At 55.8% G+C, this 24,199-nt stretch overlaps 1 protein-coding gene across 1 annotated transcript; it reads right to left on the reverse strand.

Annotated features, from left to right (window-relative positions):
• Positions 1-204: 204 nt before the first annotated feature.
• On the reverse strand, positions 205-2,821 carry LOC142500021 (uncharacterized). The gene is made up of 2 exons (XM_075610078.1): positions 2,693-2,821; positions 205-1,968 (listed from the first exon to the last, which is right to left on the reverse strand). Exons 1-2 carry the CDS (start codon positions 2,819-2,821, stop codon positions 205-207), a joined length of 1,893 nt encoding a protein of 630 aa, XP_075466193.1.
• Positions 2,822-24,199: the final 21,378 nt, after the last annotated feature.

Consider the following 24,199-nt stretch of genomic DNA (forward strand, 5'->3'; position numbering starts at 1 on the left):
GACGTGGGAGAGGGGTTGAGTTTCGTATCAAGCTGTGGTAGGACGAAGTGGGATGTGCTGCTGTCCTGCGCTCTGCGGTAGTGCTGACACAGAGTCTTATCTGCGTGTATACTGTATAATGTTGCCAATAGATAAGGGAGTTGAAGTTGCCGGTGTGCCCAGCCTATGGCTGTGAACTCAGAGGTAAGAAAGAGTTGTCTATGGCTATCCACTCCAATGCAGTGAGTCGGTCCCGGCTGTCTCCTCGGTCCCGGCTGTCTCGTCGGTCCCGGCTGTCTCGTCGGTCCCGGCTGTCTCGTCGGTCCCGGCTGTCTCCTCGGTCCCGGCTGTCTCCTCGGTCCCGGCTGTCTCCTCGGTCCCGGCTGTCTCCTCGGTCCCGGCTGTCTCCTCGGTCCCGGCTGTCTCCTCGGTCCCGGCTGTCTCGTCGGTCCCGGCTGTCTCCTCGGTCCCGGCTGTCTCCTCGGTCCCGGCTGTCTCCTCGGTCCCGGCTGTCTCCTCGGTCCCGGCTGTCTCCTCGGTCCCGGCTGTCTCCTCGGTCCCGGCTGTCTCCTCGGTCCCGGCTGTCTCCTCGGTCCCGGCTGTCTCCTCGGTCCCGGCTGTCTCCTCGGTCCCGGCTGTCTCGTCGGTCCCTGCTGTCTCGTCGGTCCCGGCTGTCTCGTCGGTCCCGGCTGTCTCGTCGGTCCCGGCTGTCTCGTCGGTCCCGGCTGTCTCCTCGGTTCCGGCTGTCTCCTCGGTCCCGGCTGTCTCCTCGGTCCCGGCTGTCTCCTCGGTCCCGGCTGTCTCCTCGGTCCCGGCTGTCTCCTCGGTCCCGGCTGTCTCCTCGGTTCCGGCTGTCTCCTCGGTTCCGGCTGTCTCCTCGGTCCCGGCTGTCTCCTCGGTCCCGGCTGTCTCCTCGGTCCCGGCTGTCTCGTCGGTCCCGGCTGTCTCCTCGGTCCCGGCTGTCTCCTCGGTCCCGGCTGTCTCCTCGGTCCCGGCTGTCTCCTCGGTCCCGGCTGTCTCCTCGGTTCCGGCTGTCTCCTCGGTCCCGGCTGTCTCCTCGGTCCCGGCTGTCTCCTCGGTCCCGGCTGTCTCCTCGGTCCCGGCTGTCTCCTCGGTCCCGGCTGTCTCCTCGGTCCCGGCTGTCTCCTCGGTCCCGGCTGTCTCGTCGGTCCCGGCTGTCTCGTCGGTCCCGGCTGTCTCGTCGGTCCCTGCTGTCTCGTCGGTCCCGGCTGTCTCGTCGGTCCCGGCTGTTTCGTCGGTCCCGGCTGTCTCGTCGGTCCCTGCTGTCTCGTCGGTCCCGGCTGTCTCGTCGGTCCCGGCTGTCTCGTCGGTCTCGGCTGTCTCGTCGGTCCCGGCTGTCTCGTCGGTCCCGGCTGTCTCGTCGGTCCCGGCTGTCTCGTCGGTCCCGGCTGTCTCGTCGGTCCCGGCTGTCTCGTCGGTCCCGGCTGTCTCGTCGGTCCCGGCTGTCTCGTCGGTCCCGGCTGTCTCGTCGGTCCCGGCTGTCTCCTCGGTCCCGGCTGTCTCGTCGGTCCCGGCTGTCTCGTCGGTCCCGGCTGTCTCCTCGGTCCCGGCTGTCTCCTCGGTCCCGGCTGTCTCGTCGGTCCCGGCTGTCTCGTCGGTCCCGGCTGTCTCGTCGGTCCCGGCTGTCTCGTCGGTCCCGGCTGTCTCGTCGGTCCCGGCTGTCTCGTCGGTCCCGGCTGTCTCGTCGGTCCCGGCTGTCTCCTCGGTCCCGGCTGTCTCGTCGGTCCCGGCTGTCTCGTCGGTCCCGGCTGTCTCCTCGGTCCCGGCTGTCTCCTCGGTCCCGGCTGTCTCGTCGGTCCCGGCTGCTGGAGCGGCAGCGATAACGGTGAAACACCCGGTCACAATATATAGACTATTCGTGCAAAAGTTAGACAGCAAAGTCCATGTTCCCCATCTACGCGTTTCACGCCACAAGGGCGATCCGTCATGGAGAACGAAGCTGGTAAGGGCCCAAAGCAGGGAGGGCAACTGAGGGCAGGGAGGGCACCCAAGGGCAGGGAGGGCAACTGAGAGCAGGGAGGGCAACCGAGGGCAAATGAGGGCAGGGAGGGCAACCGAGAGCAGGGAGGGCAACCGAGGGCAGGGAGGGCAACCGAGGGCAGGGAGGGCATCCGAGGGCAGGGAGGGCAACCGAGAGCAGGGAGGGCACCCGAGGGCAAATGAGGGCAGGGAGGGCAACTGAGGGCAGGGAGGGCAAATGAGGGCAGGGAGGGCAACCAAGGGCAGGGAGGGCAACCGAGGGCAGGGAGGGCAAATGAGGGCAACCAAGGGCAGGGAGGGCAACCGAGAGCAGGGAGGGCACCCGAGGGCAGGGAGGGCAAATGAGGGCAGGGAGGGCAACCGAGGGCACCTGAGGGCAGGGAGGGCACCCAAGGGCAGGGAGGGCACCCGAGAGCAGGGGGGGCACCCGAGAGCAGGGAGGGCACACGAGGACAGGGAGGGCACCCGAGAGCAGGGAGGGCACCCGAGGGCAGGAAGGGCACCCGAGAGCAGGGAGGGCACCCGAGGGCAGGGGGGGCAACCGAGGGCAGGGAGGGCACCCGAAGGCAGGGGGGGCAACCGAGGGCAGGGAGGGCACCCGAGGGCAGGGAGGGCACCCGAAGGCAGGGGGGGCAACCGAGGGCAGGGGGGGTACCCGGGGGCAGGGAGGGCAACCGAGGGCAAGGGGGGGACACGAGGGCCGGGGGGGCACCTGAGAGCAGTTGTTGAGTTGTCCCGCGCATGCAGGATGAAGGGCGGTCAGCGGCTTCAGCGGAGAGATGGATGGCGGGTTAGCCTTTTCCTTCAGAGTCCCAGGGGGTTTCTGGGTGGAAGAGGCCATCTTTTAAGAAGATGACAGGCTGCCAATCTCAGTTGACATGCTGGGGAAGCTGGTGGGGTGACGGAGTGGGGGTGACGGAGTGGGGGTGACGGAGTGGGGGTGACGGAGTGACGGAGTGGGGGTGACGGAGTGGGGGTGACGGAGTGACGGAGTGGGGGTGACGGAGTGGGGGTGACAGAGTGGGGGTGACGGAGTGACGGAGTGGGGGTGACGGAGGTCGCCTGTTGGTCTGATTTTGAGGCCAAGTTGTAAGTGACTGTGTGTGCGTGTCCAGAAAGTGTGACGGTGGTTTGAGGAGAAATGACGTACAGTAGTGAGGGGTGTTTGCGTTTCCTGATAAAGCGGTCTGAGGCCTCGTTCAGGGTGCCAGAGGCAGGAGTTGGAGGGCGGGCGTTCGGGAGGGAGGGCGTTCGCGAGGGCGGGCGTTCGGGAGGGCGGGCGTTCGAGAGGGCGGGCGGCAGTCTGCTGGGCGATGTGTGTTCATCCCCAGCAGACTTTTTCAGGAGTTGAGTTGGGGAGGGGGCGGGGCAACAGAGGGGAAGGGGGCGGGGCTACAGAGGGGGAGGGGGCGGGGCTACAGACCTGAGGTTAGGGATCCAAGTTGCTGTCTTGAAATCATTCTCATTGGCTGCCGAGGTCCCAGTGACGCTGCTGCCGAGGTCCCGGTGACGCTGCTGCCGAGGTCCCGGTGACGCTGCTGCTGAGGTCCCAGTGATGCTGCTGCCGAGGTCCCAGTGACGCTGCTGCAGCTTCAAAAAACAACCGGGCTTGTTTATTGAAACTGTAGCCAGCGTCAACTCCGGGCTTCGGAGACAGGGCAGCTGCTACCCTGACAACCACAATTCCCTTTCAATACATTGTTTCCTACGGCAGCTCACGCGGCAGCACGCGCAGCAGCATGCACGGCAGCACGCACGGCAGCACGCCCTCCCTCCGAAGCCTGCACCCTGAACGAGGCCTTATATAGTTCTGCACGGGAATGAGAAGTGGGTCACACTGGGGGAGCTGGAGGGTAAAGCCATATGCCCGGCCTGGAGGTGCACGTGTGTGCTCGGGTCACAGAGAGTGCCGGGGTCACAGAGAGCGCCGGGTCACAGAGAGCGCCGGGGTCACAGAGAGCGCCGGGTCACAGAGAGCGCCGGGGTCACAGAGAGAGCCGGGTCACAGAGAGTGCCGGGGTCACAGAGAGCGCCGGGTCACAGAGAGTGCCGGGGTCACAGAGAGCGCCGGGTCACAGAGAGCGCCGGGGTCACAGAGAGCGCCGGGACACAGAGAGCGCCGGGTCACAGAGAGCGCCGGGGTCACAGAGAGAGCCGGGTCACAGAGAGCGCCGGGTTCACAGAGAGCGCCGGGTCACAGAGAGCGCCGGGACACAGAGAGCGCCGGGACACAGAGAGCGCCGGGACACAGAGAGCGCCGGGACACAGAGAGCGCCGGGACACAGAGAGCGCCGGGACACAGAGAGCGCCGGGGTCACAGAGAGCGCCGGGTCACAGAGAGCGCCGGGTCACAGAGAGCGCCGGGGTCACAGAGAGCGCCGGGACACAGAGAGCGCCGGGGTCACAGAGAGCGCCGGGACACAGAGAGCGCCGGGTCACAGAGAGTGCCGGGACACAGAGAGCGCCGGGGTCACAGAGAGCGCCGGGGTCACAGACAGTGCCGGGTCACAGAGAGCGCCGGGTCACAGAGAGCGCCGGGTCACAGAGGGCGCCGGGTCACAGAGGGCGCCGGGGTCACAGACAGTGCCGGGTCACAGAGAGCGCCGGGACACAGAGAGCGCCGGGGTCACAGAGAGCGCCGGGTCACAGAGAGCGCCGGGGTCACAGAGAGCGCCGGGACACAGAGAGCGCCGGGTCACAGAGAGCGCCGGGTCACAGAGAGCGCCGGGGTCACAGAGAGCGCCGGGGTCACAGGGAGCGCTGGGGTCACAGAGAGCGCCGGGTCACAGAGAGCGCCGGGGTCACAGAGAGCGCTGGGGTCACAGAGAGCGCTGGGGTCACAGAGAGCGCCGGGTCACAGAGAGCGCGGGGGTCACAGGGAGCGCTGGGGTCACAGAGAGCGCCGGGGTCACAGAGAGCGCCGGGTCACAGAGAGCGCTGGGGTCACAGAGAGCGCTGGGGTCACAGGGAGCGCTGGGGTCACAGAGAGCGCCGGGGTCACAGAGAGCGCCGGGTCACAGAGAGCGCCGGGTCACAGAGAGCGCCGGGGTCACAGAGAGCGCCGGGGTCACAGAGAGCGCCGGGTCACAGAGAGCGCCGGGGTCACAGAGAGCGCCGGGTCACAGAGAGCGCCGGGGTCACAGAGAGCGCCGGGTCACAGAGAGCGCCGGGGTCACAGAGAGCGCCGGGTCACAGAGAGCGCCGGGGTCACAGAGAGCGCCGGGTCACAGAGAGCGCCGGGGTCACAGAGAGCGCCGTGGTCACAGAGAGCGCTGCGGTAATAATGTCCATTCACTGCACAGATTCGCTTTTGACTTTCGTCAGATTTTGTATTTATAAATAAAGCTGCAACCAATTTCTCCCAAAACATTGTGTTTATTAACGGGAGTTACATGCGGGTATTTATGGGCGCTATGTTTTTGATTGCTGTGATTGTCGGTGTCACGGAGCAAACCCCCCCACCACCCTGAACTCAAAGCACGAGTTAAGTCATCAATGGTCATTTACAGGACATAACCCTCCCCCATTTTATCACGACGCAGTTATTAACGGCTAATTATCGGTTATGCTAATTGTCACATCGCAACTCTACCTAAAATTGCACCGATAATAGTTTTTTTTCCCAGGTGTCGTATAACAAATGTGACCCTGACCCTAACCCTGACCCTGACCCTGACCCTAAACCTGACCCTAACCCTGACCCTAACCCTGACCCTGACCCTAACCCTGACCATAACCCTGACCATAACCCTGACCCTGACCCTAACCCTGACCCTAACCCTAACCCTGACCCTGACCCTAACCCTAACCCTGACCCTGACCCTAACCCTGACCCTAACCCTGACCCTAATCCTGACCCTAACCCTGACCCTAACCCTGACCCTGACCCTAACCCTGACCCTAACCCTGACCCTGCTCCTCTATCTTGGGGAAACTCGCGCTGGGTACTTATGTGAGTGTGGCGCAAACCTGCTGGTAACAGGGGCCCTGGGTCTCCTGCATGGTGGTATAGGGGAATGACAGGACAGGCTTCTGGGGTCTTGCCCAAATAGTACTCACAGGTGCAGCGCCTCCATCTCTTGCAGCCGGGGCCGCCAACAGAAATCATGGGGCCCAGGACAAATGAAAGGAGCAGGGCCCCCCACTGACCCATAGCGCACCCCCCCCTAACCCATAGCGCACCCCCCCCCCCCCACTAACCCATAGCGCACCCCCCCCCCCAACCCATAGCGCACCCCCCCTAACCCATAGTGCACCTTCCGCGAAAAAATATCTTTTAGCGCGCAACTTTTACTTAACTGTTTTATTATTGTGATACAGAAACAAACATTACAATACAACCTGTCTATTTTTATATTTTCAACAAAATACAGGTGACTGCCTGCCTGGGTGGGTGACTGACTGACTGACTGGGTGGGTGACTGACTGACTGGGTGGGTGACTGACTGACTGGGTGACTGACTGACTGACTGACTGACTGACTGGGTGGGTGACTGACTGACTGGGTGACTGACTGACTGACTGACTGGGTGGGTGACTGACTGACTGGCTGGGTGACTGACTGACTGACTGGGTGGGTGACTGACTGACTGGGTGGGTGACTGACTGACTGGCTGGGTGACTGACTGACTGACTGACTGGGTGGGTGACTGACTGACTGGGTGGGTGACTGACTGACTGGCTGGGTGACTGACTGACTGACTGGGTGGGTGACTGACTGACTGACTGACTGGGTGGGTGACTGACTGACTGGGTGGGTGACTGACTGACTGGCTGGGTGACTGACTGGCTGGGTGGGTGACTGACTGGGTGGGTGACTGACTGACTGACTGGCTGGGTGACTGACTGACTGACTGGCTGGGTGACTGACTGACTGGCTGGCTGACTGGGTGACTGACTGGGTGGGTGACTAACTGACTGACTGACTGCGTGGGTGACTGACTGACTGGGTGGGTGACTGGCTGGGTAGGTGACTGACTGGCTGGGTGACTGACTGGCTGGGTGGGTGACTGACTGACTGGGTGGGTGACTGGGTGGGTGAGTGACTAACAGGGTGGGTGAGTGACTGACTGGGTGACTGACTGGGTGGGTGAGTGAGTGACTGGGTGGGTGAGTGAGTGACTGGGTGGGTGAGTGAGTGACTAACTGAGTGTGTGAGTGACTGACTGGGTGACTGACTGGGTGGGTGAGTGACTGACTGGGTGGGTGACTGACTGACTGGGTGGGTGACTGACTGACTGGCTGGGTGACTGACTGACTGACTGGGTGGGTGACTGACTGACTGGGTGGGTGACTGACTGACTGGCTGGGTGACTGACTGACTGGCTGGCTGCCTGGGTGACTGACTGGGTGGGTGACTAACTGACTGACTGACTGGGTGGGTGACTGGCTGGGTAGGTGACTGACTGGCTGGGTGACTGACTGGCTGGGTGACTGACTGGCTGGGTGACTGACTGGGTGGGTGAGTGACTGACTGACTGGGTGGGTGAGTGACTGACTGGCTGGGTGACTGACTGGGTGGGTGACTGACTGGGTGGGTGAGTGACTGACTGGGTGACTGACTGGGTGGGTGAGTGAGTGACTGGGTGGGTGAGTGAGTGACTGGGTGGGTGAGTGAGTGACTAACTGAGTGTGTGAGTGACTGACTGGGTGACTGACTGGGTGGGTGAGTGACTGACTGGGTGGGTGAGTGACTGACTGACTGGGTGGGTGAGTGACTGACTGGCTGGGTGACTGACTGGGTGGGTGACTGACTGGGTGGGTGACTGACTGACTGACTGGGTGGGTGACTGACTGGGTGGGTGACTGACTGACTGGGTGGGTGGGTGACTGACTGGGTGGGTGACTGACTGACTGGGTGGGTGACTGACTGACTGGCTGGGTGACTGACTGGCTGGGTGACTGACAGGGTGGTGACTGACTGGGTGGGTGACTGACTGGGTGGGTGACTGGGTGGGTGAGTAACTGATTGGGTGGGTGAGTGACTGACTGGGTGACTGACTGACTGACTGGGTGGGTGAGTGACTGACTGACTGGTTGACTGACTGACTGACTGACTGACTGGGTGGGTGAGTGACTGACTGACTGGGTGGGTGAGTGACTGAGTGACTCGGTGGGTGAGTGACTGACTGGGTGCATGACTGACTGACTGGGTGGGTGACAGTGACTGGGTAGGTGACAGTGACTGGGTGGGTGACAGTGACTTTGACAGTGACTGGGTGGGTGACAGTGACTGGGTGGGTGACTGACTGACTGGGTGGATGACTGACTGACTGGGTGGGTGACAGTGACTGGTTGGGTGACAGTGACTGGGTGGGTGACAGTGACTGGGTGGGTGACAGTGACTTTGACAGTGACTGGGTGGGTGACAGTGACTGGGTGGGTGACAGTGACTGGGTGGGTGACAGTGACTGGGTGGGTGACAGTGACTGGGTGGGTGACAGTGACTGGGTGGATGACTGACTGACTGGGTGGATGACTGACTGACTGGGTGGATTACAGTGACTGGGTGGGTGACAATGACTGGGTGGGTGACAGTGACTGGGTGGGTGGGTGAGGTATTTTAAGCTGCCCCAATACTATATATGTGTAACGGTATTTCTGGCCCGGCCTGACCCACCCAATCTCACATTGGCCCCTGTGGTCTAACCGGTCCCCATTACAGTGTGATAGTGTCTGGTGGTGCACCTGTTGGCTACAGGACTCCTGAGTCTCCCGCATGATGGTGTGTGGGGAGGACCCGTCCAGACAGGCAGCTGAGGTAGTGTGCTGAGTCCTACCTATATCCAGTGCAGCGCCTCCACCTCATCAGGGTCCCTGCGTCCGCATGGGGATGGTCCTGTTGAGGAACTCCTCCGTGGTGCTCCCCTCTGCAGAGTAATCCCAGACTCACACACGAGGGTGTCTTTGATCAGATGCATCTTTATTGCTTGAGGTGGGCTAGCTGCCCTCCACAATGGGGTGTACTTAGCCCTCCATCTTCCAGCTGCTTCCCTCCGAAAGGTACGCCTTCCCTTAATAGGTGGGTTCCCTATCCCCGCAGGGATCTCGGCCCTGTGCCAGGTCCCTGGTCACAGTTCTCTCAGGCAGCTTGTCTCTGTCTGCTTGTGTTGCCAGACTCACAGCTCTGCATTCAGACTACTGCCACAATGTTGCAGACCTCCATCTGCCTCTTACTGAACACAGCAGCACAGCAACAGGAACTCCTCAGCAACAACTCAGAACAACTCCTAACACCTGCAGCAACACAAACAGAACGATACACACCATTCACTGGAACCCGCAGCAAATCCACTGCTCGCACGCTGTGCCTATTTGCCAGTGCGCACAGCCCTATCCGCTGTGGCACTGCCAAACTGCACCTTCCACACCTAAGGGTAACCTCCCTAGCTAGGGCCGTCCCTCTTCAGTTACCCCCTGCCCTTACCGGGAATTGGGGCCTGCCTGGGGACCTAAGGAGAACCCTTACCTGGTGCAGGAGCCACACGCTCCCTACACCCTTCCTACTCCTTCCTTCTCCTCTTCCTGACTGACTCTGCAAAGCCCGGGAAATGTATCTATATTCCCGGGCTGAGCTTCCTCCAGCCCTATTGGCCGCAAGGGAGCACCTGACCTCTGTCTCCCTAAGCCTCCTGGGAATTGTAGTTCCCAGGGGGCTGCCTAAACACTGGGGCCGCGTGCGCACTTGCCCTGCGCATGCGCGAACCCCTAATGGCCGCCTCAATCTCCCTCTACACTTCCCTACTCTCGCGCGATTTCTCCCTGCACTGGGGATCCTACCTTGCGCTTTCGCCCTACTGCGCATGCGCGAACTAACGCGCAATGGCGGCGCACTCTCCTCAAGCCGCCGAGCCGGTGGCAACGCGATCGCGGCCCTAGCGACGGCCCGATCGCGTCCCCGGCAACCGGCCTGCGCCGCACAGTCCCGATCTGCTCCCTGCTCTGGCCCCCACCCTCGCGAAGTGCCGGCGGTTCCACCGCTGCCTCCGGCGGCACCCGCGACCCCACGGCACTCGCGGAAAGGGGCCTGAAATCGTGATTTTAACTCGGGGCTACATTCTCCCCTTCGCAGAATCCCAACGCCCTCGCTTGGGTAGCAACCATACAGTGGGTTATATAATGGAAAATGCATTGTAACCGATACATCACACACAAGCAATTCCCCATTTGTACCCAACATCCCCGCATGGATACCCGAGGCCAGCTGAGTCTCAGAGTGGAGTGCCCCTAACAGACTGGGTGAGGGTATCCCACCTTGACTCCTGTGAGTCTTTTGGAGCTCAAGACCTGTCCCTTGCACCAACCCACCTTCTCCCTCTCGCAGAAAAAAATGTACGGGGTCCTGGGTATTGACCCTTGCCGGATCCTCCGGTCTCGTCTCACGGGAGACAGGGAGGCTCAGTCTCTTGCCTCGGTCCACCACATGGTGAACATAGCGCTCCATCGCGCACCTGGGAGAGGCCACAACTACCAGAGCGGTCTCAACAGAGTCTTTGTCCGCTCCAACCATCCCCTTAACGGTGACTTCTTCCGCGGATGGCACCACTTCTTCGGGTAGGCCCGGGTCTTGAGAAGGCCAAGCTTGGAGACTCCTCGTGCAGGCGTATGTGTCGCTCCGGTCCGCTACACTGGATACCTTCATGAGGTCGGATTCGTTCCATAATCCGCAGAGATCTTCTGGGGAAGACACCTCCACCAGGACGCGATGACGGGGTGAGCCCATCGCCCGGGTGACCCTACCTTTGGAGTCACCAGGCTCCACGATCACCGGGGAGCTCACACCCGACACCCCTGGGGCAGTCAACTTACCCCTATCGTTGTCGGCAGGTACTGATCCCAAGCCTGGGACCGCTAGTACCTCGGTGGTAGGCCGGACTGGCAGTTGCAGGGCACACGGGCCCACATCATGGTCTGCATCAATTGAGGTGGTTGCCTCGGTGGTCTCACTGGAGTGGTCCGCCGGCAGGCGCATCACCACGCTCGGTTGGTCGCTAGAATCACCACACATGGGCGGGTGTATAAACACCTTACCCTGGCCTTCCGGGATCTGTGGTTCTGGTCTCGGTGGTTCCTGCTCGGGAACCGGGTCTGGAACCGACATCTGGAGCTCCGCCTTCAGCGGCTCTGGCTCAGCGTCTAGAAAGTCCATTTGGGCACACGGGCCCTCCACCACCTCCATTGCTGAAGTAGAAGCATTAGTAGCGGCTTCACCCACCTGGGTAGCACCATCAGGCGCATCTTTCTCCGCAGGTTCCGCCATCAGAGGTTCCTGCTCTTCCATTTGCATGTCCCCTTTGAGAGGGTCTGCATCAGTTGTCTGGACACACGGATCCCCGGAGGCCTCTGTAATTAAGACAAACTGAGGACAAGTATCATTTACTGTAGGAGGGAGGTCCGGCTCCTCCTCTTCTTCCTCGGCTGGTTCCGCCGCCTGGGGCAGGATAGGCTTTAGGAACCAGGCCCCGCAACACTCACATTGGGGCTCCCACGCCAGTGCCTCTCTCCGGGAACAGCCACATTTGAGGCCAAAACACTGGGTAAACGTTTCTCCGTCCACCTCAGTTGACCTGAAACCTAGTTGTAACTGAGATGGTTCGACTCCATCTTTAAGGGCTTCACTCAGGCAGGGGCACATTAGCATCGTGACCTCCATTCCTGGCAAATTCCAGGGCTCATACACATCAGGGTGTAACCCCTGGCAGTCTCTCTCATCCTCGGGGAGGGAACACTCCATTTCTGCAACAGTGTCCTCTGCCGCTGGCGGTTTGGGTTGCAGGAACTGCGCCGCACAGTCAGGACACTTAGGCCCTTGGGTCAGCTCATCAATGGCACACTCACATTCATTCAGACGGCCGTGCAGGCATTCTTCCCCGTCTACCACGGTCATCGTGAGAGCAACTGGTGACTCAGATGCTCCGCCCATCCAGCCACCAGTCGCTTTCCAGTCTCTTAATGCACACGGGCACACCACCATTGGCAAGACTAAATGGGGGGCCCGTACGATTCTATACAGCCAAGGGTGTTTTTCTCGGCATCCCTCGCTTTCCTTAGGGGGAACAGAAATTTCTGATTTCTGCTCAAGACACTCCCTCCCCCTGGTGGACTCTAGAGGAGGGGCAGCACAGTCTTTTGGGGAATGTTGCAAACTCGGTACTGAGTCACTCACAGTGTGGGGGCGGGGCTCGGGTTTTCCCGCCAGTCCTGGATAACTGTTGGCAACATTTTCCCGCGCGGCCGGGAACTTAGCACGTGGCTTCCTCCGCCTTGAGGGCTTTCCCATGGCGAAACAAAAATAGGACACAATTTAGAAAAAAAAACATACAGGGCACCCCAGGTCTGATCTCTCAGCAGCGCCTCCAAATGTAACGGTATTTCTGGCCCGGCCTGACCCACCCAATCTCACATTGGCCCCTGTGGTCTAACCGGTCCCCATTACAGTGTAATAGTGTCTGGTGGTGCACCTGTTGGCTACAGGACTCCTGAGTCTCCCGCATGATGGTGTGTGGGGAGGACCCGTCCAGACAGGCAGCTGAGGTAGTGTGCTGAGTCCTACCTATATCCAGTGCAGCGCCTCCACCTCATCAGGGTCCCTGCGTCCGCATGGGGATGGTCCTGTTGAGGAACTCCTCCGTGGTGCTCCCCTCTGCAGAGTAATCCCAGACTCACACACGAGGGTGTCTTTGATCAAATGCATCTTTATTGCTTGAGGTGGGCTAGCTGCCCTCCACAATGGGGTGTACTTAGCCCTCCATCTTCCAGCTGCTTCCCTCCGAAAGGTACGCCTTCCCTTAATAGGTGGGTTCCCTATCCCCGCAGGGATCTCGGCCCTGTGCCAGGTCCCTGGTCACAGTTCTCTCAGGCAGCTTGTCTCTGTCTGCTTGTGTTGCCAGACTCACAGCTCTGCATTCAGACTACTGCCACAATGTTGCAGACCTCCATCTGCCTCTTACTGAACACAGCAGCACAGCAACAGGAACTCCTCAGCAACAACTCAGAACAACTCCTAACACCTGCAGCAACACAAACAGAACGATACACACCATTCACTGGAACCCGCAGCAAATCCACTGCTCGCACGCTGTGCCTATTTGCCAGTGCGCACAGCCCTATCCGCTGTGGCACTGCCAAACTGCACCTTCCACACCTAAGGGTAACCTCCCTAGCTAGGGCCGTCCCTCTTCAGTTACCCCCTGCCCTTACCGGGAATTGGGGCCTGCCTGGGGACCTAAGGAGAACCCTTACCTGGTGCAGGAGCCACACGCTCCCTACACCCTTCCTACTCCTTCCTTCTCCTCTTCCTGACTGACTCTGCAAAGCCCGGGAAATGTATCTATATTCCCGGGCTGAGCTTCCTCCAGCCCTATTGGCCGCAAGGGAGCACCTGACCTCTGTCTCCCTAAGCCTCCTGGGAATTGTAGTTCCCAGGGGGCTGCCTAAACACTGGGGCCGCGTGCGCACTTGCCCTGCGCATGCGCGAACCCCTAATGGCCGCCTCAATCTCCCTCTACACTTCCCTACTCTCGCGCGATTTCTCCCTGCACTGGGGATCCTACCTTGCGCTTTCGCCCTACTGCGCATGCGCGAACTAACGCGCAATGGCGGCGCACTCTCCTCAAGCCGCCGAGCCGGTGGCAACGCGATCGCGGCCCTAGCGACGGCCCGATCGCGTCCCCGGCAACCGGCCTGCGCCGCACAGTCCCGATCTGCTCCCTGCTCTGGCCCCCACCCTCGCGAAGTGCCGGCGGTTCCACCGCTGCCTCCGGCGGCACCCGCGACCCCACGGCACTCGCGGAAAGGGGCCTGAAATCGTGATTTTAACTCGGGGCTACATTCTCCCCTTCGCAGAATCCCAACGCCCTCGCTTGGGTAGCAACCATACAGTGGGTTATATAATGGAAAATGCATTGTAACCGATACATCACACACAAGCAATTCCCCATTTGTACCCAACATCCCCGCATGGATACCCGAGGCCAGCTGAGTCTCAGAGTGGAGTGCCCCTAACAGACTGGGTGAGGGTATCCCACCTTGACTCCTGTGAGTCTTTTGGAGCTCAAGACCTGTCCCTTGCACCAACCCACCTTCTCCCTCTCGCAGAAAAAAATGTACGGGGTCCTGGGTATTGACCCTTGCCGGATCCTCCGGTCTCGTCTCACGGGAGACAGGGAGGCTCAGTCTCTTGCCTCGGTCCACCACATGGTGAACATAGCGCTCCATCGCGCACCTGGGAGAGGCCACAACTACCAGAGCGGTCTCAACAGAGTCTTTGTCCGCTCCAACCATCCCCTTAACGGTGACTTCTTCCGCGGATGGCACCACTTCTTCGGGTAGGCCCGGGTCTTGAGAAGGCCAAGCTTGGAGACTCCTCGTGCAGGCGTATGTGTCGCTCCGGTCCGCTACACTGGATACCTTCATGAGGTCGGATTCGTTCCATAATCCGCAGAGATCTTCTGGGGAAGACACCTCCACCAGGACGCGATGACGGGGTGAGCCCATCGCCCGGGTGACCCTACCTTTGGAGTCACCAGGCTCCACGATCACCGGGGAGCTCACACCCGACACCCCTGGGGCAGTCAACTTACCCCTATCGTTGTCGGCAGGTACTGATCCCAAGCCTGGGACCGCTAGTACCTCGGTGGTAGGCCGGACTGGCAGTTGCAGGGCACACGGGCCCACATCATGGTCTGCATCAATTGAGGTGGTTGCCTCGGTGGTCTCACTGGAGTGGTCCGCCGGCAGGCGCATCACCACGCTCGGTTGGTCGCTAGAATCACCACACATGGGCGGGTGTATAAACACCTTACCCTGGCCTTCCGGGATCTGTGGTTCTGGTCTCGGTGGTTCCTGCTCGGGAACCGGGTCTGGAACCGACATCTGGAGCTCCGCCTTCAGCGGCTCTGGCTCAGCGTCTAGAAAGTCCATTTGGGCACACGGGCCCTCCACCACCTCCATTGCTGAAGTAGAAGCATTAGTAGCGGCTTCACCCACCTGGGTAGCACCATCAGGCGCATCTTTCTCCGCAGGTTCCGCCATCAGAGGTTCCTGCTCTTCCATTTGCATGTCCCCTTTGAGAGGGTCTGCATCAGTTGTCTGGACACACGGATCCCCGGAGGCCTCTGTAATTAAGACAAACTGAGGACAAGTATCATTTACTGTAGGAGGGAGGTCCGGCTCCTCCTCTTCTTCCTCGGCTGGTTCCGCCGCCTGGGGCAGGATAGGCTTTAGGAACCAGGCCCCGCAACACTCACATTGGGGCTCCCACGCCAGTGCCTCTCTCCGGGAACAGCCACATTTGAGGCCAAAACACTGGGTAAACGTTTCTCCGTCCACCTCAGTTGACCTGAAACCTAGTTGTAACTGAGATGGTTCGACTCCATCTTTAAGGGCTTCACTCAGGCAGGGGCACATTAGCATCGTGACCTCCATTCCTGGCAAATTCCAGGGCTCATACACATCAGGGTGTAACCCCTGGCAGTCTCTCTCATCCTCGGGGAGGGAACACTCCATTTCTGCAACAGTGTCCTCTGCCGCTGGCGGTTTGGGTTGCAGGAACTGCGCCGCACAGTCAGGACACTTAGGCCCTTGGGTCAGCTCATCAATGGCACACTCACATTCATTCAGACGGCCGTGCAGGCATTCTTCCCCGTCTACCACGGTCATCGTGAGAGCAACTGGTGACTCAGATGCTCCGCCCATCCAGCCACCAGTCGCTTTCCAGTCTCTTAATGCACACGGGCACACCACCATTGGCAAGACTAAATGGGGGGCCCGTACGATTCTATACAGCCAAGGGTGTTTTTATCGGCATCCCTCGCTTTCCTTAGGGGGAACAGAAATTTCTGATTTCTGCTCAAGACACTCCCTCCCCCTGGTGGACTCTAGAGGAGGGGCAGCACAGTCTTTTGGGGAATGTTGCAAACTCGGTACTGAGTCACTCACAGTGTGGGGGCGGGGCTCGGGTTTTCCCGCCAGTCCTGGATAACTGTTGGCAACATTTTCCTGCGCGGCCGGGAACTTAGCACGTGGCTTCCTCCGCCTTGAGGGCTTTCCCATGGCGAAACAAAAATAGGACACAATTTAGAAAAAAAAACATACAGGGCACCCCAGGTCTGATCTCTCAGCAGCGCCTCCAAATGTAACGGTATTTCTGGCCCGGCCTGACCCACCCAATCTCACATTGGCCCCTGTGGTCTAACCGGTCCCCATTACAGTGTGATAGTGTCTGGTGGTGCACCTGTTGGCTACAGGACTCCTGAGTCTCCCGCATGATGGTGTGTGGGGAGGACCCGTCCAGACAGGCAGCTGAGGTAGTGTGCTGAGTCCTACCTATATCCAGTGCAGCGCCTCCACCTCATCAGGGTCCCTGCGTCCGCATGGGGATGGTCCTGTTGAGGAACTCCTCCGTGGTCCTCCCCTCTGCAGAGTAATCCCAGACTCACACACGAGGGTGTCTTTGATCAAATGCATCTTTATTGCTTGAGGTGGGCTAGCTGCCCTCCACAATGGGGTGTACTTAGCCCTCCATCTTCCAGCTGCTTCCCTCCGAAAGGTACGCCTTCCCTTAATAGGTGGGTTCCCTATCCCCGCAGGGATCTCGGCCCTGTGCCAGGTCCCTGGTCACAGTTCTCTCTGGCAGCTTGTCTCTGTCTGCTTGTGCTGCCAGACTCACAGCTCTGCATTCAGACTACTGCAACAGTGTTGCAGACCTCCATCTGCCTCTTACTGAACACAGCAGCACAGCAACAGGAACTCCTCAGCAACAACTCAGAACAACTCCTAACACCTGCAGCAACACACACAGAACGATACACACCATTCACTGGAACCCGCAGCAAATCCACTGCTCGCACGCTGTGCCTATTTGCCAGTGCGCACAGCCCTATCCGCTGTGGCACTGCCAAACTGCACCTTCCACACCTAAGGGTAACCTCCCTAGCTAGGGCCGTCCCTCTTCAGTTACCCCCTGCCCTTACCGGGAATTGGGGCCTGCCTGGGGACCTAAGGAGGACCCTTACCTGGTGCAGGAGCCACACGCTCCCTACACCCTTCCTACTCCTTCCTTCTCCTCTTCCTGACTGACTCTGCAAAGCCCGGGAAATGTATCTATATTCCCGGGCTGAGCTTCCTCCAGCCCTATTGGCCGCAAGGGAGCACCTGACCTCTGTCTCCCTAAGCCTCCTGGGAATTGTAGTTCCCAGGGGGCTGCCTAAACACTGGGGCCGCGTGCGCACTTGCCCTGCGCATGCGCGAACCCCTAATGGCCGCCTCAATCTCCCTCTACACTTCCCTACTCTCGCGCGATCTCTCCCTGCACTGGGGATCCTACCTTGCGCTTTCGCCCTACTGCGCATGCGCGAACTAACGCGCAATGGCGGCGCCCTCTCCTCAAGCCGCCGAGCCGGTGGCAACGCGATCGCGGCCCTAGCGATGGCCCGATCGCGTCCCCGGCAACCGGCCTGCGCCGCACAGTCCCGATCTGCTCCCTGCTCTGGCCCCCACCCTTGCGAAGTGCCGGCGGTTCCACCGCTGCCTCCGGCGGCACCCGCTACCGCACGGCACTCGCGGAAAGGGGCCAGAAATCGTGATTTTACCTCGGGGCTACATATGTAAAAGGTTTGTTGGTTTGAGTCTAACATATGAGAGAGGGGATAACATCAGATCAGACCCAGTGAACTGGGGGGAGAGAGACTACACAATTGGTCTTGATGCACTGACACAAACACATGCAGCCATTTTTGTGGGACAAATATACATTTCACCCGTCATTACGTCACTTACCTGTAATAGGCACACAGTGTATATATATATACACACACACACACACACACACAGTGTATAGATATATAAACACACACACACACACACACACACACACACACAGTGTATAGATATATAAACACACACACACACACACACACACACAGTGTATAGATATATAAAAACACACACACACACACACACACAGTGTATAGATATATAAACACACACACACACACACACACACACAGTGTATAGATATATAAACACACACACACACACACACACAGTGTATAGATATATATATATACACACACACACACACACAGTGTATAGATATATATATATACACACACACACACACACACACAGTGTATAGATATATATACACACACACACACACACACACACAGTGTATAGATATATATACACACACACACAGTGTATAGATATACACACACACAGTGTATAGATATATATACACACACACACACACACACACACACAGTGTATAGATATACACACACACACACACACACAGTGTATAGATATACACACACACACACACACACACACACACACACAGTGTATAGATATACACACACACACACACACACACACACACAGTGTATAGATATATATACACACACACACACACAGTGTATAGATATACACACACACAGTGTATAGATATTGTGACAAACGCCCCTCTTTTGTAGTGCTGACGTCTGTCTGGGTTCTTCCCGACACAGTCTTCTAGGGTTATTTAATACAAAAAACAGGATCATGCAAAGTATTAAGCTGCTTAACTCAGGCTTCTGCCTGCTTTATTTTCATCCAAGTAAGGTACTGCAGCTTTAACATGTGTAGGTTAGAGGTACTCAGATACTTTCATTCAGCAGTTCACATATTTCAGTGTTACAATATTTCCCACACTGTTATTTCAAGAAATAAAAACCAAAATCATATAAGCAAAATCCTATCCCTTTCAGGGATCTAACTACACATCAGAATCAGTCTCTCTAACAGCTGCTGGCCAACTAAACTGGTTCCCCAGCTTAAAACAATGCTCTCTCATTTAGGGTCACAAGATACAGCACAGTCTTTTAGCAACAGCAGTAACCATTTGTTTTGTCTTATCTGTTCGTGGTGTCCAGGCAAATCCTCTGGTACTGTGATACTTGGAGGGGCCGTCAACCCTGACACTGGATGCAGGGGAGCAGCGATACCCCCAGCCTCCAGGCTCTAAGGAGAGAGAGTGAAATGCAAAACCTCTCTGCTCTAAATACCTGTGCATGTTATTAGAAGAGCAGGTGAGGGAGAACTAGAGCCATTGTAATCTGTGGTCTGGATTTTCCATCCAGCTGCCTGAGTTAATGGGAAGCTGTGGAACGGATCATTTTTAACTATTCCTGCACTTTCTGCTCTAAAATGGGGCAGAAAGCTGCCTAACATCTTTGGACTATGTCACATATCCCCCTCCCCAGCTCACACCTACTGGGGTGAGCGGCCATGGACCTCACTGGGGTGAGCGTCCTACCTGAAATACTTGAGCTAACTCCTCAGTACAACATTAAGTATTCACATGACACGAATATGAACTTTTTCCACAGCAATTATGGACAATAGGTTTCGTCATAAGAGACTAGATTTGGCAAACATATTTTGTTGCTCTCTATTAGGGAACTATTTTGAAAAATAAGTGTCTAGCACACATTCTTACAACCCAGGATATGCTAAATATATTCAGAAAACCAGACAATTTCTATTACCTCCCTGGGTTGTTCTACTCTAGAATATGAACCTCATTATATAATTTACCAACTGAAAGGGCCATCAACCCTGTATATTAATTTGTAGTTTAGCTACATTTTCAACACAGAGAACCAATATAACATTGTAACCTTGACAAAATGCTTATTCTAGAGGCCTAATATACCTTAACTACAATAGCTTATTTGCATAGTTAAGTGTCCGTGACATAGTCCACATGTGTAATAACAAAAAAAAATATCGGTCAATTCCCTAAACACATTTTTTTTTTCTTTGACTTCCAGTCAATTACATTTCCTGACTTTATTTCATAGGCCGCTGCAACCTGCAAATGACTGGACTGTTTCTTTAGCTTCTGACGGAACTCTGGGGCCGGATAGTCTTCGTCTTTATATTGTGGCCCAGGGTGGCGAGATCCGGAAAAATTCAAGGCCAGCGTTGACCTTCGTCGCTTTTGCTTTACAACCTTTGAACCTTTATGGTACTTCTTACTGCCATGTATTTTCTCACGACCATCACTCTCAGAGATTTGGGATTTCCCCTCTGGGGCAATTATATGGTACTTAGAAGATGAAGCACTGATTACCTTGATGGGGCTCTCACTAACTCTGGCTGTACCCTGTGGCATTTTACCTTTGCAGCCGGCAGGCATGTCTTGGGCCTCTCTTTCCTGAGGCCTACATTTATTCAGGCGAAAGTACCGCTGGATAACCAGTGACGCCTTTCTCAGGGTTTGATAGCGAATCCTGTTCTGTGTCATCCTAGTCAGAGACTGGATTTTTATAGTTGCTCCTTTCATAATGAGGAACCTGTTTCGTACCATGCGGGCACGGTAGAATGATTGAAGTACACAGGCTGCTTTATTCCGGCGATTAAACTGACAAATTTTCATCCCTCTGTAGGCAGCCTGTAGGATGATAGTTGCGGCGCGTTTACGCCGATAATTTTCTCTTTCCCTTCTTCCTTGGATAAGAGCTTTGCAGTGCTTCTGAATTATTCGAATGCTTTTCTCCTTTTTCAAAACATTAAGTTCCTCCACGAGAGAATTCTGTTTTGTGCATACATGTCGCAATTCTGTTCTCAGAGCGTCCATTTCTTCCTGGTGCTGGGTCCGAGTGTGCATCAATGCATTCTGTAGTGCTTCCTGCACTTCTAATTTTTCCTGAGTCAACTGTTTCTTTACTTTTTCTGCTTGGTCAGTCAAATCTGAATTTTCCAATTTCAGACTCTCATTTTCTTGCTTTACAGTCTCTAACTCACTCAGGGCAATCTCATGGGTTTGCTTCAACATTCCCAGCTCTGTGTTCAGACCGTGGCCCTCCAGGCGTGAGTTTTTCACCTCTGTGCTGAGCGCATGAACCTCTTGTAGAGCTTTCCCGTATTTCTGTTTTAGGATAGTAATTACGGTGTTGGCCTTTTCCAGACTAGTCGTCACCTCTTCCAGCTCACTCCGTAAGAGAGACTCTGTTTTTTTCAAAGCCTCGTGCTCTTGTAAAGCTGGGAGTATACACCTCTGTAACTCGGCGTTCGCTTCTTGCACCTTCTTATAACATTCTCGCTCCTTCACCAAATCCTGCCACAGGACTTCATAATTATGGCGGGCAGCTTGGAGTGCAGAAACCAAAGCCTCTTTATCCTGGTTCAAGGATTCAGCTTCCCTTTGCTCCTCCTTTTCCTTTGCCACTGTTCCCGTGACAATTCTGCCGGTCACTCCGGTCTGCAGCACATCTCGGCGCCTTTCTGACGCATGTGCTGACAGCGCAGGTTCAAGTGGCTCGGTCACTTCCCCTGTGACTTGAGGAACCGTTTTCTTTTTCTTCTTCTTTCTTTTTGCTTTATTAGCTCCAGAGATATCAGTGGTACTGGGCACACACTCACTGGTATCAGCTTCCACATCTTGCTTGCACTCACAGGGCGTTGCTTGCTTTTGCAGCTGTTTGTCTTTGAAAATTTTGGGGCACACATCTTCCATGTGACCTACTTCACGACAGGCCCCGCATACTAAATTCATCTGTGGGTACGGCTCTCCTCCCGGGGCCACATACGAGTCGTCATCATCATCATCGTATGGCCTGAAGGGACACTGTTTTCCATGATTATGTACATTACAAAACAAACATTTCAGGTCGGCCATTTTATAAACCCGGCAGAGACAATTTGCTAGCTGCAATTTCACTCACTTCAGCAACTTACATACAGCACTTGCTAGCTGCAAATTCACTCACTTCAGCAAAAGGCATTAGCTTTACAAACAGCACTTGCTAGATGCAAAAAAAAATTTTTTTTTTTTTCTTCAGCAAAACATTTTGGTTTTCTGTTTGGGTTCAGGGTGCTATTGCATCCACACTTCGCACATTCTCTGTGTATGCTAGAAGCACAACTGATATACACAGTGGGACAGACTTCACTCATAGCATCTGTACTTTAGTTCAGCTGGGCGGCCATTTTAAAGCCCCGCATTTATTTGCAAACCCACAGACTTTTTAGTGTCTGCCCACATTCTCCACCATATGTGACAAACGCCCCTCTTTTGTAGTGCTGACGTCTGTCTGGGTTCTTCCCGACACAGTCTTCTAGGGTTAATTATTCAACAAACAGGATCATGCAAAGTATTATGCTGCTTCTGCCTGCTTTATTTTCATCCAATTAAGGTACTGCAGCTTTAACATGTGAAGGTTAGAGGTACTCAGATACTTTCATTCAGCAGTTCACACATTTCAGTGTTACAATATTTCCCACACTGTTATTTCAAGAAATAAAAACCAAAATCATATAAGCAAAATCCTATCCCTTTCAGGGATCTAACTACACATCAGAATTAGTCTCTGTAACAGCTGCTGGCCAACTAAACTGGTTCCCCAGCTTAAAACAATGCTCTTTCATTTAGGGTCACAAGATACAGCACAGTCTTTTAGCAACAGCAATAACCATTTGTTTTGTCTTATCTGTTCGTGGTGTCCAGGCAAATCCTCTGGTACTGTGATACTTGGAGGGGCCGTCAACCCCGACACTGGATGCAGGGGAGCAGCGATACCCCCAGCCTCCAGGCTCTAAGGAGAGAGAGTGAAATGCAAAACCTCTCTGCTCTAAGTACCTGTGCATGTTATTAGAAGAGCAGGTGAGGGAGAACTAGAGCCATTGTAATCTGTGGTCTGGATTTTCCATCCAGCTGCCTGAGGTAATGGGAAGCTGTGGAACGGATCATTTTTAACTATTCCTGCACTTTCTGCTCTAAAATGGGGCAGAAAGCTGCCTAACATCTTTGGACTATGTCACAATATATATACACACACACACACACACACACACACACAGTGTATAGATATACACACACACACACACACACACAGTGTATAGATATATATACACACACACACACACACACACAGCGTATAGATATATATACACTCACACACACACAGTGTATAGATATACACACACACACACACACACACACACACACACACACACACACAGTGTATAGATATATATACACACACACACACACACAGTGTATAGATATACACACACACACAGTGTATAGATATATATACACACACACACACACACACAGTGTATAGGTATATATACGCACACACACACAGTGTATAGATATACACACACACACACACACACACACAACACACACAGTGTATAGATATATATACACATACACACACACAGTGTATAGATATACACACACACACACACACACACACACACACACACACACACACACACACACACACAGTGTATAGATATACACACACACACACACACACACACACACAGTGTATAGATATATATACACACACACACAGTGTATAGATATACACACACACACACACACACACACACACACACACACACAGTGTATAGATATACACACACACACACAGTGTATAGATATACACACACACACACAGTGTATAGATATACACACACACACACACACACACACACACACAGTGTATAGATATACACACACACACACAGACACACACACACACACACACACACAGTGTATAGATATATACACACACACACACACACACACACACACAGTGTATAGATATATACACACACACACACACACACAGTGTATACATATATACACACACACACAGTATGACTCACGGGGCCCGGGACGCCAGTACCCTTTGCCCCCCCCCCCTTGTTGGGGCCCTGCTTGCAGCCCCCAGGTATATGGGGAGACGTCTCTGCAGGAGAATCTCTTCACTCTCAGGACAGAGATAAAACACAGGTCTCTTTATTCCCTCTGTATTCAGCACAGCAGTCAGGTCTCAGCTTTACAGGGCTTCCACCCTCAGGATGTCCCTGGACATTCACTCCCAGCCAAAGGGCACCAGGAGCAGTCCCATCTCTTCCCTTATCCCCTGGTGGGATGAGGGAACGGTTTCCCTCTGCTCCCCTAAGGGAGGGCCTCAAACTGCCAGAGCCCTGACAGCTTGGTATGGGTAAACCAGTCTCTCTCAATGGTAGAGACAGCTGGCTAAATACAGGCAGTGCCTTAAGTACAGATCCGGTAGGAACCGCCCCTGTGCCTCTAATTGGACACAAGGCCAGATTGCACTACCTTCCCTGACTCACTGCACTGCAAGGTGTGGGGAAAACCCAGGATTACTCCTGGAAACCTACCCTTACTAGGAATTACTGCCAGGAGGAGAGC

This window comes from Ascaphus truei, chromosome 7 (assembly GCF_040206685.1).
Source record: "Ascaphus truei isolate aAscTru1 chromosome 7, aAscTru1.hap1, whole genome shotgun sequence".
In the NCBI taxonomy this organism is placed as follows: Eukaryota; Metazoa; Chordata; class Amphibia; order Anura; family Ascaphidae; genus Ascaphus; species Ascaphus truei.

Bases quoted from the DNA above. Each gene is read 5' to 3' on its own strand.
- LOC142500021 (XM_075610078.1), bottom strand. From the start codon at position 2,821: ATGGCCTCTTCCACCCAGAAACCCCCTGGGACTCTGAAGGAAAAGGCT. The intron at 1,969-2,692 runs GTGCCCCCCCGG...CCCTGCCCTCAG, and splicing joins AACTCAACAACTGCTCTCAG to TTGCCCTCCCTGCTTTGGGC.